Source organism: Arachis duranensis, chromosome 1, assembly GCF_000817695.3.
Source record: "Arachis duranensis cultivar V14167 chromosome 1, aradu.V14167.gnm2.J7QH, whole genome shotgun sequence".
Taxonomy (NCBI): domain Eukaryota; kingdom Viridiplantae; phylum Streptophyta; class Magnoliopsida; order Fabales; family Fabaceae; genus Arachis; species Arachis duranensis.
The window spans coordinates 41,699,841-41,714,840 of NC_029772.3; the positions used below are offsets into that span (position 1 = coordinate 41,699,841).

The following is a 15,000-nucleotide window of genomic DNA, read 5'->3' on the forward strand; positions in this document are numbered from 1 at the left end:
CACTATATTAATATTTGACATTAAATTTATTAATAATAATAAATAACTTATTAAAAATACCAAATTTATTGTTAATAATTATTAATTAACTAAATAAATTTATCAATTATTCCTTACCAACTTCCGGTTACAAATAACATATATATTAACAACTTAACTACTATTATTATATTAATAACAACAATTATTATATTCAAAGATTTAAAAACATATTATAATTATAATATCATAAATATATTAATAAACTATCTAACAACAATTTATTACTTACTAATCAAATATCTAACAATAATAAACTAATTATTAAAACACCTAACTTTATCTATATTTATAAAAACAATTAACATGTTAAATGCTCTAAAATATTCAAGATTTGTTTAACAAAAATTCATACAATACTAATTACCAAATGAATATATTTTCTAACAATATCATTATCATTATTCATTAACTAAATAAATAAATACATCTTTAACAATTTTATATATCACATGGTTAATAATATTTTAACTATCATTTAATTATGCTATAACTCAAATAGTATAGTCTCCCTATACTCACTTAGAAATTACGGGTTCGAATCTCCCAATCTTTTAACAAAAAAAAAGTTAACTATTTAGCCAACGAGTTATAGCTCAAATGGCATAGTCGCTTCATACTCACTTAAAAATTGCGGGTTTGAGTCTTCTATCTTTGGTAAAAAAAAAATTACGTAAATAATTACATAAATTTACAATATGCCATATCTCAATTTTTGAAGATGTTTTAAAAAATGAACAAATTTTGGGTACTCAGATCCCAATTTGTGTTACGAGAGCTAAATGGGTACTGAGTATCTCATATGTGTGTATAATTGAATTAATTCTATGTTTGTTTAATTTTTTTTCTATTTCATCCAAATTAATTCAAATAATTTTAAATTTTTAAAATTATAAAATTTTTAATTTAAAATTTAAATGATTATAATTTAAATTAATAATTTAATCTAATTCAATAAAAACAAATATACTTGTATTGTTGTACTAATTATTTATAAATACTGCAAAATTAATTTTTAAAAAATGGCATTATTAAATTAAGTTGTATTAAATAAACCCTAGTAAAGAAAGAGTACGTACTCCGTACTCAAGGAGAATGAGAGAAGGAGAGAGCGGGGGCAAGCAGTTGAGGGTGAAACACGGTGAGGAAGATGCCCATGCCATCGAAAGAGATAAGGAGGAGAGCGTGGGTAGGTGTGTATCCTGGGTTAAGGAGGGTTCTTCTCGAGAGGGGTTAGAAAAGTCATCCAAGGTCTCTTTTAGAGATAAAGTCATTGGTGCAGAAAAGTCTAAGGCCTTTGCCTTAGTAGGATCTTTATTTGGAGATGGTATTGCGACGATGACATGTAAGCAGGGTGATTCTCGTCCATCGATAGGTAAGCAAGGTAATTCTCGTCCACCAAGTGTTAATTTTACCAAGGAGGCAAAGAGCTGTCTAACTGAACCTTATAAGGAAGCCATCGTGATCAAGGTGCTGGATAAGCATTATGGCTACACGGCTCTTATGCATAAGCTTCGGATAGTATGGCGCATCAAAGGAGGGTTTGATTTGTTGGATGTGGGATTTTGATATTTTTTGGTTAAATTTGATATTGCTGCAGATCGTGAGAAAGTCATTCTTGGTGGCCCGTGGTTGATAGACGGTCATTATGTTGCAGTAAAGCCATGGGATGTGGATTTTAGGCCATGCGAAAAATCCTTTGGATCAATGCTGGTATGGATTCGAGTCTCGGGACTTCCAATTTGGTGCTACCAGGAACAAGCAACGCTGCGAATTGCTTCTGCAATAGGGATTCCGGTGAAAGTAGATTTGGCCACTAAGTTTGCAGATTGAGGAAAGTATGCCCGAGCTTGTGTTCAAATTAATCTTGAGTTGCCTGTAATTAAACATATTATAGTGGAGGGTGTGACTTATGAAGTGGAGTATGAGAGTTTACAGTTGATTTGTGCTACTTGTGCACGGTATGGGCATGATAAATCGTTGTGCATGGAGAAGGAGTCCTTGGAAGGAAACAAAAATTCCTTTGGTGATGGAAAAAATAATGAATCCCCGACACTAGCGCCACACAACAATCATGAGATTCAAAAAGAGACTGAATCAGAAGCTCGTGATTTAGGTGAGAATCCTCGTAATTTGTGTGAGAAATTAGGAGTTGTTAAAGGGAAGGATGTGGTTATGGAATCATTGGCTCCTCACGTGCCTGATGGTCATGTTAATGAGGCATGCATGGATGATGAAGAGGGCTGGCAACAAGTGATGCGTAAGGGAAAATTCACAATGGGCCAGTCATCAGGTTTGAAGGACCAAGATGGAAAGCAGCACAAGTTTGGTTCGAGAAGGGTTCCAAGGCCCAATTTTCATGGTGATGGAGGCAAATCAATTGGCATTAGGATGGGGAAGCGAGAAAAATATGAAATTGTGCCATCTCCATCGCGCAGAACTCCTGCACGTCGTGGAATTTCTCTACGGAAGCGTCCTCGGCCTTCCTCCTTGCAGAACTCGCCAGTTGATAAAAATGGTGGCACAACGGAGAAAACTTTAGTAGATGGAAGCATGGCAGGTGCAGTGTCAGGAGGTCCGAAGGTGGCAATTATTAAGGATCAGAGTGTGCTAGTACCGCAGGACAAACCACCTATTGAGGTTGTGATTCTGTTTAGAGTTTATGTTCTTATTTATTCTGTCCCTATTATTTATGGATAGTTTAAATATGATTGTTTGGAATATTAGGGGTGCTTCTAATAAGTTAGCCCGGGTGCATTGTAAGGAACTTGTTAGGAAATTTAGACCTGTTTTCTTTATTGTGGTTGAAACTCACTCCCCTTTTCAGCATTTAAAATTATTTTGGGAAAGGTTGGGGTATCACTCTATTGGTATAGTAGAAGCAGAGGGGCATAAGGGAGGTATTTGGTTTCTATCCTCTATGAAGGGTGTTTGTTGTAAGTTCATTGATGCTTTTGATCAGGGTGTTACTGTTGAGGTTCACTTTGATAATTTAATTTGGAGGTGTAGTGATATTTATGGCAGTCCTCAATTTAAGAAAAGGGTTCTCCTTTGGGATTATCTTGTTGCACAATCCATGATTTTTCAAGGACCTTGGATTGTTCTTGGTGATTTTAATGAAGTCAAATTTTCTCATGAATCTAAAGGCTGTCAATTTTCTCATCAAAGAGCAGACATGTTTGCTACTTCATTAGGGGATAGTGGTTTGTTTGATCTGAAGACTATTGGGAGGCAATTTTCTTGGCACAGGAGGGTGAAAAATTATGTTGACGTGGCAAAAAAGCTTGATTGAGTCTGTATAAATAGTAGTTGGTTATCTATCTTTCTAGAGGCTTATGCAGAAGTTTTAAATAGGCTTCAGTCTGATCATTGCCCTATTCTGGTGCATTGTAAAGGTCGTCCTCAGCCTAAAGGGAATCGACCTTTCCGATTTGTTGCTGCTTGGGCTACTCATCCTGGGTATAGGGATATTGTGAACTAGTCATGGTGGTCTGGTAATAGAGGGATTCATGGCAAGCTTTCAGAAGTACAGAAGAATTCACTAGAGTTTAACTCGAAGGTATTTGGTAACATTTTTGTTAAGAAATGTGAATTAGAGCAGCAGATTAATTATTTACAAAAGCGTTTGGAAGTGGTGGATAGTATTTATTTGCGTCAGCAAGAGCAACAGTTGCTTGATGATTATAATAATACTCTAGTGCAAGAAGAACTCCTATGGTTCCAAAAGTCCAGAGAGCAGTGGGGTAAGGTTCGGGGATAGGAATATAAGATTCTTTCATATTCAAACTCTTACGCGAAGGAAGCATAATAAGATTCATGGCCTTTTTCTCAATGATGGAGTGTGGGAAACTGATCCAGAGGTTCTGAGTCAAGAAGCAGAGTCTTTCTATAAAAGCTTATTCTGTCATTTGGATGATGTTGATTTGGGTTGCCTTGGTGATGTGTCTCTTCCTTCTCTAAATGAGGAAGCTTGCGATAATCTTACGGCACCAGTTACTATGGAGGAAGTCAGAACAGCTGTTTTTCACATGAACTCTTTTAAAGCTCCGGGTCCTGATGGGTTTCAAGCTTTCTTCTTCAAAGAATATTGGGAGATCATTGGTCTTGATGTTTAGAAGATGGTTAAGCATACATTCTCCAGTGTTACTTTTGATCCGAGAATGATGGAGACTTTACTGGTTCTTATTCCAAAGGTTGAATCACCGGTATCTATGAAAGATTTCAGGCCGATTAGTCTCTGCAATGTAGTTTACAAGATCATCACGAAGGTCCTTGTTAATAGGCTTCGTCCTCATCTTGCGGATATTGTTGGCCCACTTCAAGGAGGATTTATTCCAGGACGAGGAACTCCTGACAACATCATTATTGCTCAAGAAGTCCTCCACTTTATGAAGAAGACTAAATCAAAGAAAGGCACACTGGCCTTTAAGATTGATCTGGAGAAAGCTCATGACAAAGTTGACTGGAGGTTTTTAGGCCATACCCTTAAGAGCTTTAGTTTTCCCAAGCCTACAATTAATTTGATTAAGAATTGTGTCACTGCTTCCTCCTTATCTATTCTTTAGAATGGAAATTGTCTGAATGTCTTTACTCATAGCCGGAGTCTTAGACAAGGAGATCCTATGTCACCCTATCTTTTTGTGTTGTGTATGGAATCACCCTATCTTTTTGTGTTGTGTATGGAGCGATTGGCATGCTTTATTAGTCATCAGGTTGATTTGGGCTTGTGGGAGCCGGTTGCTATTTCTAGAGGGGGACCAAGAAGATCCCACTTAATGTTTGCGGATGACTTGCTTCTATTCTGTAAAGCTACAAAGAGACAAGTGCAAAATGTGATGTTGGTTTTAGAGACTTTTTGCAAAGCATCTGGGATGAAGATTAATGTGGAGAAGTCTAAAGCGCTTTGCTCTAAGAATGTCTCTGCAACAAGGAAATAGATTTTCACTGGGGTATCCTCTATCAGATTTGTCCAGGACTTGGGCAAGTATCTTGGAGTTACCCTTAGCCATTCTAGGGTGACTCGTTCAGCTTTCAATGGTGTCCTGGATAAGGTTCGGAGTAGGCTAGCAAGTTGGAAAGGGAGTTTACTCAATCGGGCTGGTAGACTCTGCTTGGTTAATTCTGTTGCCGCCGCTATTCCCACGTACCAAATGCAGGTCTCTATTTTTCCCAAAGGAATCATTAGTAAATTGGAGTCTATGATGAGGAATTTTTTTTGGAAAGGACAAGTTGATGGAAGAGGATTGAATCTTGTTAGTTGGAAGGTACTAGTTACTAAAAAAAAATATGGAGGTTTGGGGATTAGAGATCCTTATTGTGTAAATATTGCTCTTCTTGGGAAGCTAGTTTGGACTTTTTTCCAGCAGCCAAACAAGCTATGGGTCCAATTGTTGGATGCCAAGTACCGATCATCTCTATATGACTATTTTAGTTATCCTAAGAACAAAGACTCTCCCATTTGGAGGTGTCTTTGCAAGGCTTGGGAAGTGTTGAAGGATGGGTTTGCTTGGTGTATTGGAGATTTGAACCAGAATTTTTGGTTTTCTAGCTGGAGGAGAGAAGGATGGTTATCTAATGAGATGGATTATGTTCATATTTCTGATTCGAATCTCCGGATACAAGATATTTGGTCGGTTGGTAGGTGGCATTTGGATACTCTTTATTCTCCTTTATCTCAAAATCTGAAAGGTAATATTCTCTCTTACAATCCAGATGAACAAGCAGGTCCGAAAGTGGGTTGATATTGGAGTGGGTCTGCTGCCAAAGTCTATAACTCACGCAATGGTTACTTGTGGTTGTGTAAGCAACTGTTTGGTTGGGAGGAGCGGAAGAATTGGCTTTGGCTTTGGCGTCAGCTTGTTCCGGAAAAGCATAAGTTTTTGGCTTGGTTGTGTCTTAAGGAGGCTCTTCCTACTGCAAGTTTTCGCTTTAGAAGAGGGATGTCATCATCGGATAGGTGTCCAAGATGTCTTTGTAGCCAGGAATCGGTTTTACATTGTATTCGGGATTGTCCAAAAGCTCAGCTTGTCTGGCATAGGTTGGATATTTCTTGTCATCCTTTGGATTTGAAGAACTGGTTCTTGTATCATAGCAGAAAGCATCCGTTCAAATTCTTTTCGGGACTTTGATGGATATGGCGAGTAAGGAATAATGACATATTTAATCCCCATGAAACTTGGCCTCCGGAAAAAGTGATTTGTCTGGCATTAACTTCAGAAAAGGAGCTTAGGAATATTTTTGAATTACAACGTATGTCCCTTCCCTCTACTCTAAATGGTTTTTGGAATCCCTCATCCATTGGTACTTTTAAGATTAATTGTGATGCTAGTTATTTTGGTTCGGGTGATAGTGTTGGTTTTGCTTGTGTTATTCGAGATTGTAATGGGAGTTGGCAAAGGGGGTGTTTGGGAATAATTGAGAGTAATAGTATTCTTCAAGGAGAATTGTTTGCTATTTGGAGAGGATATCTCTTAGCTTGGGATGTGGGTCAACAAGATGTTATTTGTGAGACAGATTATGTGGAAGCATTTAATCTTGTTACTCAAGATGGTTTTGGGTTTATTGATCCATTGGTGCTCAAAATAAGAGATATCATGCATTGGAATTGGCGTGTTGACTTTCGTTTGATTATGAGAGATGCAAACACGGTGGCAGATACTATGACAAAGATGGCGATGAAGTTACAACTTTCGCATGTGGAGCTTCTTTCACCTTGGGAAGAGTTTAAGAGTAGTTTTAAACGGGACTGCCCCTCTATTTAAGCAGTTCCTTGTTTTGTTTGTTTTGTTTTTCTTTGTTTAATTTATTTCAGTCACCAAAAAAATTGGCTACATGGAGAAAAAGCAATGACAGTATTCAGGGAATAAGCATCGGCTAACTCTGTGCCAGCAACCGCGGTAAGACAGAGGATGCAAGCACTATCTGGAATGATTGGGCGTAAAGCGTCTGTAGGTGACTTTTTAAGTTCGTCGTCAAATCCCAAGGCTCAACCTTGGACAGGCGGTGGAAACTACCAAGCTGGAGTATGGTAGGGGTAGAGAAAATTTTCGGTGGAGCGGTGAAATGCGTAGAGATCGAAAAGAACCCCAACAGCAAAAGCACTCTGCTGGGCCGACTCTAGGCACATGCTTGATCTAATAACGCCATCTTTTATGTTGGTATGATAAGACAATATCTATATAATATAAAATTAACCTAATATCTATATAATAATTTTATTAAATATAGTACTCTTTCAATTATCAATATTCATTCAATATTTATAGTTATATTTAAAAATATTTTGATAATTAATTTGTCAGTACTCATAAATAATTAGTGTAATAATACGAGTATATTTAATTAATAATTTAATTTAATTAAATAAAAATAAATATACTTATTCGTTATTGAGTTAATAATCAAAATCGTTCCTGACAGATACATCGATCTCTATTTTTGTCTTCGAAAGATAAAGTTAATCAAAATAGTCTCCAAAAGATAATCGGGTTATTCACGTTCGTCCTTTCATCATCTCCTTCGCTGAGTTGGCTAACGTTGGCTGACGTGTACCGTGACAGACGACGAAAACGACGTAATTTTGATTGAATGGCCTCCAAACCTTGATGCATCATCGTTTAGTGTCCAAAAGAGATTAAAAATGTTGCAAAGCATCACCCCACCTCATAATAACCTTCTCTCTATGTATTGTCGTCGTTTAGTTTTGATTGAATGCTAACCTCTAAACTTAACAATGCACTTACTTATTCCTGTCATCAACACAACAATGGTATCTTCTTTTGCTTCAACTGCTTCTTCCGCATCTTCTTCGCTTCCCACTCCCACAAAATCCAAACCCAAATCCAAAATCAATCATTTCCGCTTCTCTCACTCCAACCTCTCTTTTCGTCTCTCTCCTAAACCCAACCTTCCTTTCCTCACCAAGGTACCTTCTTTTCTCCATTTTTTCATTCTCGCTCTTATTAATGCACCAACCCATATACAAATTCGCTTCCTTTTTCACTTTTTTCTTTTGGAGTTTTGCTTAATGTACCACTTATTCCCCTAACTTGCACTCTTATTTACTTAGCTAATTTTTGGAATTTGGCACTTGTAGATTTTATATCTTGCATAATTTATGTGCTCTATAATTGGAGAAAAAAGAAATCAGCTTAATAATTTGTTTCATTTGGTAATGATTAGTATAAGGTTTGAGTAATTAGGCACTAATTTGGTCCTAATATACGGTGAAGGAATTGAATTAATGTGAAGAACTTTTCTACAAGCATTTTACTCTATAAAATTTTTATGGTATGATATGACATTATATGTTTATATGTATGATACGAAAATAAAAGGATAAAGAAGACAAGAATTGGAATTGAATAGAAAAGATACATTGAAATTGAAATAAAAACAAAAAAGGATAGGTTGAAATTGAATACAAAGAGAATCACTCTATTTTCTATCCAATTTCTTGACGCAACAAGAAAGGGCATCCTCAACCTAACTTGTCAACGCCATAGTTTGGGAATTGAACCGAAGGGACTCCTCAACCTTCTATCCAATTCCCCGATATAACAAGAGAAGGACTCCTCAACCTCAATTGTGCACGCCATGGTTTCATCACGAAACCAAAAAGGGGTTTTGAACCTCTAAATCATTCTATGCTATGACTACAATATCTAAGGAGGTATTTATAACCTCTTATTAGGTTAAAACAAAGAAAAACTCTAAAGCTCATAAACATAAGGCCCAATCTAGTAATTAAATAAACAAAAATAAAAATACATTAAATAAAATATTCTAAAAATATAAACTAATATCTTCTGAATAACACTTGAACTCTTCATATCACAAACATTTGAAGCACGTATCATTCTCCTCCTGTTCAAAAAAGATTCGTCCTTAAATCTTGTAGGTGGAATAAAATAGTATATGAAAAGGACAATAATTATAAGGAAGATAATTTATTTCTTTTTCTTTTTTTGTATATATTTCTTTTTTTTCTCCTTTTTTCCCTTTTTTTTGCACTTTATGCTTTTTTTTATTTTTTTTAAACAATAATGAAATGCAAACGAAAAATAAGAACACAAGAACATAGAAAAAATATGACAGGCATCGGACTCTTTTTTTTAATTGATAAAAGAAGAACAGATATAGATTAATAAGAATTAATCTAATACCTGAGCTTCTGATACCAAATGATACGGAAATAAAAGGATAAAGAAGACAAAAATTGAAATTGAATAGAAAAGATACATTGAAATTGAAATAAAAACAAAAAGGATAGGTTGAAATTGAATACAAAGAGAATCACTCTACTTTCTATCCAATTTCTTGACGCAACAAGAAAGGGACTCCTCAACTTAACTTGTCAACGCCATAGTTTGGGAATTGAACCGAAGGGACTCCTCAACCTTCTATCCAATTCCCCGATGTAACAAGAAAGGGACTCCTCAACCTCAATTGTCCATGCCATGGTTTCATCACGAAACCAAAAAGGGGTTTTGAACCTCTAAAAATCATTCTATGCTACGACTACAATAGCTAAGGAGGTATTTATAACCTCTTATTAGGTTAAAACAAAGAAAAACTCTAAAGCCCATAAACATAAGGCCCAATCTAGTAATTAAATAAACAAAAATCAAAATACATTAAATAAAATATTCTAAAAATATAAACTAATATCTTCTCAATAACACTTGAACTTTTCATATCACAAACATTTGAAGCACGTATCAATGTATCTGTGTATGTATAGGGATCCCTACCATGTCAAATTGTATGCCCAAGGGTAAAGGCACAATTGGATGAGGTACCATAACACTCCTTTTGTTCCTATGAAGTTTTTTTTTTTGTTTTGGTTGGGTATTGTGTTCCATGATTAAAAAAATGCATCGATTACCAAAAAGGTGATTATACTTGTCGATTGTTAAATGAAGTAAATGATACATAATCTGATAGCCATTTCATACCTATGAGAGTTTATTTCTTCCTCTTTCTATGTTTGTTTTTCATTTTCAATTATTTTTAATGCTCTTTTTTGCATCAGGAACAAGGTTTCTCTTAGTTATGTTCATCTTTAGTCAAGCACGAATTTTAATTAATCTTTTAATTATCTTTGTAAGGAATGCCATGTTTGCATGTAATATCAGCAATATAGGATAAGAATGACAAAAGGGCTAAAGAGTATTGTCATGACTGGTTAAAGATGGAAGCATACAGGAGGACTTATTGTTTCAATGTCAATCCGGTGAAAATGGAAAAGCCAGACTTAGGTCCTCTCCTAAACCTACTGCAGCTGCACCAGTGGCTATCTCTAGTGAGACAATCAAGGGGACAAGTTCAGCCACTGCTAAAAACCTGACCAACTTTATGACCTTCGTACCTACTCCAGGCTTCAAGCCCCCAAGGAAGACTAATAAATGACTTTGATTAGAAAGAAATGTGTTCTGCTTGACTTTTTTTTGTACGGGGGTACTTGCTGCTTTTTGCATAGGACAATTGAAGTTCCATATTAAACATTGTGGTTAGTTGTGTACTTGAAAATTGTATTGTGCCCTTTTATTTTGGTCTAGCCTTGTTTTTAGGTTTGTATCCTCATATAAAACCTTATAAATTTGTTGTGATATTTATCCTTAAGACAATGTGACAATTAGCCTTCTATGACAACATAATATTAAGAGTACTTTGATTACTAATTCTGTTTATAGCTTAATATATCTTACTACAGCAGTGATTCTGATTAGTTTGCAACATTCTGCAGCAGTGATTCTCATTCAAGCCATTCAATTCATTACATCATGACATATCAACAGAATTTGGTTTACTTGAAAGTACATAACAAACAACACAGGGTCACATTAATAACAACTACCATAAATATAAAAATTATTAGCAGTTTCAAAACTTTAACTTCAGCTTCCAAGCTGCCTAATCTCCATGCCACCTTCAACCTCCATTCATCATAGTCATTTTCAACCTGCAAATCAGTTCTATAATCTTTCTTCGTTCCACCTTCAGCCACCCCTTGATAGTCATCATCATCGACCCACTTAAAGTAATTGTAGTGACTGCCCTTTTGCAAACTCAAAAATCAGAAAACAAAAAATTGAAAAATACCTAACAACACAAAACAAAATGGAAAACCTTTAGCTTTTTCCAAAACACTCACCCGGTACCTTGGACATGCATGGAATAATTTATCTGGGTTCTTTGCTGTCCTAGAATTTTTTTATCATAGCCTTCAACCCATAGAAACATGATTCCTCAAGAGTTTTCCTCCTGGTTCGCATTGAAGTGCTGGAACCATTACTATCGTTTGACGGAAACAAAACACCACCACTACGACCTCCATTTCCTGCCTCTATCCTCGCTGCAAACTAGCAGTTTCAAGGTCTACCTAAGTATATAGCCTCTGATTGTTGAATGCGACTTATTTATCATCGAATTAAAGATTAGGGTTCAAACACTAAGAGACTGATTTGAACTGTTTCAGCATAGTTACCTTGTCAGCAATAGCAGGGGACACCTAGGCGTCTACCACGATGGTAGTTAACATCACACGTCAGCCAACATTAGCCAACTCAGCAAGGGAGTTGACGGAAGGACGAACGTGAATAACTCGGTTATCTTTTAGGGACTATTTTGATTAACTTTATCTTTCGGAGACGACAATAGAAATTGAAGTATCTTTTAGGAACGATTTTAACTATTAACTCATTCGTTATTTATCAAAAAGGCTGGTTATTATTTATTTTTTCCTATAACCAAATTTATTTTTAATTTATTTATTATTTACTATTAAAATAAAAATTTAAAACTTTTATTTATAAATATATAAATACCATAAGAATCTAAATATTCACAAATTTTATTTTTCTTTCCTATTCTCCAACTCTATTAGGTCTCAGATTTTTCTCCAGAAATTTTCGATTTTAATGCATATAATTTCTCAACTAAAAGAACAAATTAAACAAATAACGCTATCTTTTTCAAATTAATTTTATAGTATTCATAATTCATAAATAACTAATACAACAATATAAATATATTTATTTTTATTGAATTAAATTAAAATATTAATTTAAATTATAATCATCTAAATTTTAAATTAAATATTTTTATAATTTTAAAAGTTAAAATTATTTGAATTAAATTAGATGAAATGAAAAAATAAAAATCAAACAAACATAGCATTAATTTAATTATACACATAATTCGATAACTGAGATGTCAATTAAAATTTTGTGTATATTTCGAGTATAGTTATCAGAATCGAATCAGTAATTGACCCGATTATACGACGGGATTATTGGGTCATTGGTTTAATCAGTGAGTTACTGATTTATCCAGTTGATCCGGTCATAATTAAATAAAAATATAAAATTATAAAAATAAAATTAAAATTAAAAGTTAAATGCATATTTTTAAAAATATATTACGAGTAAGAAGCAAGTTTGGCATAGTGTTTTTGGGGAAGGCTGTGCATTCACGCGTTTCTCCGTTTGAACCCCACGTTTAATATTTTTGGGGGAATCTTGAGGAAGCTCCGAGCCCGCGGGTACACCGTAGACCCACGGCAGGTCTAATGCTATCTGAGATGCGAATCGGTCGGTTTTTAATAAATTTGACTACCGTTAGCCAGTTCAAATGCATGTTTGGTCTGGTTTTAATTTCGAGTATTGAGATCTTTATTAATTTTGTACGTATTTTAGATAGGACAATGTTAGGGGTCAGCAATTTTTATGATTATTAGTCATCAATTAGTCATTAATAATGATTTGATATTGTGAGATTGGTGTGAAATTTTATCCAATAACTCACTTTTTTCTGCTAATTACATGTTGACAAAAATTTAATAAAACTGCTGCTCTAAATTTTTCCTTTTAATATTCAATACCCCATTTTAACTTTTGTGATACAGATTGAAATTTGAGTATCCAAAATATGATGTGACACCTTATGCATTTACATAATTATGCTGTATTTTATATATTTTCGTAAATTTTATATTTATTTAATTTAAATTAAAAACAAAAATCGATGGGTAGTATTCTGTGAATTAAATAAAACATGCCTTTGGATCTGGCCTATTCCTAAGTGCATAGTCTTGAATTGTTAGAAGTTCAGTGAAGAGTGTGTGTGGGAGAGAGTCAGAGAGACAGGGAGTGAGTGAGTAGAGTTTTCCGAAAATCGAGAAAGACAGAAATGAGGACGGTAACATTGCAATCTCCGCCATACGCGGCTCTCTCAATTCCCCCAGCACCTTCTTCTTCTTCCTTCTCCTTCCGTAATTCCACTCTTTTCTTCAACACTTGGCTCCCTCAGTTTCGCGCTTCATCTTCAGCTTCAACTCGCTTCGCTCTCGATGCTTCATCTATCCAAACCGGTACAACTTCCTCTTCTAATTGATACCTTTTCGTGTATGTATATATATATAGATGCATTTCATTCTTACCATCATTGCTTGGCTTCTTCAGCTTCCACCACTGAATTGGACGCTGTTTCAGCCTTTAGCGAGATCGTTCCCGACACCGTCATCTTCGATGACTTCGAAAAGTAACACCGTTCACTTCTCTATTCATTATTCTTCCTTCAATTTTGAATCAAAATTGCGATCTTTTATTTTCTTTTTCTCTGTTTAGGTTTCCTCCAACAGCAGCTACCGTTAGTTCCTCGCTTCTCTTGGGAATATGTGGTCTTCCAGATACTATTTTCAGGGTTAGCTCTTTCTTCTACGAATAAAAAAATGACAACTGAATTTTTCTCTCTTTTGATATTTGAGTGACTTAGGTTACATCATTTTTACTTTGGTAGAATGCTGTGGACATGGCTTTGGCTGATTCTGAGTGTTATGGGCTTGAAAACACTGAAGCTAGATTGTCTTGTTTCTCCAGCAAGGTAATTTCGTATTGGACAATTCTACGATGAAGAGGTTTTTGTCCGGAGAGAACGAAGATGAGTGTAGAGTCTACTTTAAAAAAAAATTATAAAATTAAAAACACATTATCCTAAATAAATACTTAACTATCTATCAAAGAGATTCTTCATCTCTTCATCATTTTTTCTCATCGCTATATCATGCACCTTTCTTGTTTGGTTTCTCATTCTAACTTCATTACTTGCTGATTATGTATATTATTGTCTTTATCAATAGTATTGACTTGAATGTTGATTTTCTAGTCAACCATTGTTTAAATGGTGGGTTTGGTGTTCGGAATTGTAGGCTTTGGTGAATGTCGGAGGTGACATGGCGAAGTTGGTCCCTGGTCGTGTTTCGACCGAAGTGGATGCACGTCTTGCTTATGACACACATGCCATTATTAGAAAGGTATTGCTCCCTTCTTTTTAGCAGCCACTATCTTCAGAGTGAGAAACTTAAATTTGATAACGAAAAGCATTGCAATCTATTGGTATGTGTGTGTCTTCAACATAAGATTATCATGTTGAAGGAATTTACAGATTTAATTCAATGCCTTCTTTGCGGGAGGTGCCAAATCCAGAGTCTTCTGATTCTGAAGACAAGTTATGATATTCATATTCATTGTTGTCCACCCCAGCCTTGAGCAAATGCAATAGTACCTTCTAATTTTAAGTTCACCATTCTGATGTAAGCGATGCCCAGATTGAAGAAACTAGGGCCTTTGCGGATGTGTGCGTAAACATGTTAGACAATTTTTAGTGTTTCTGACATTGAGTGGCTGTTAATCGGTTTAGATCATATAAATAACCTTTACATCTGTATCTCCTTAATGCTAATGCAAATTACATGGTAAGAAAACACCCATGTTTTGCTCCTTTGTGAAATTTGATGTTAACCTATTATCAAATGTTACAGGTGCATGACCTGTTGAAGTTGTACAATGATATTAGTATCCCTCCTCAGCGTCTTCTGTTTAAAATTCCTTCAACCTGGCAGGTGAGTTATCAGGCAAAATGGAACTGCTGAGCTTAGAAAGACTGATGCTGCACCTAATT

The 15,000-nt window shown here is 35.2% G+C and overlaps 1 protein-coding gene and 1 pseudogene across 1 annotated transcript in view; both read left to right on the forward strand.

Moving 5' to 3' along the window:
- The first annotated feature begins 1,134 nt into the window (after nt 1-1,134).
- Nucleotides 1,135-6,800, forward strand: LOC110275393 (uncharacterized; annotated as a pseudogene).
- Nucleotides 6,801-13,110: 6,310 nt separating this feature from the next.
- LOC107486777 (uncharacterized) overlaps nt 13,111-15,000 on the forward strand; it is a gene marked incomplete in the record, with an annotated part of 4,191 nt that continues 2,301 nt past the window's right edge. Inside the window, 6 exon segments of the mRNA XM_052253539.1 lie at nt 13,111-13,411; nt 13,503-13,581; nt 13,668-13,743; nt 13,840-13,923; nt 14,249-14,353; nt 14,861-14,941. Of these exon segments, the coding sequence (XP_052109499.1) occupies nt 13,231-13,411; nt 13,503-13,581; nt 13,668-13,743; nt 13,840-13,923; nt 14,249-14,353; nt 14,861-14,941 (606 nt within the window).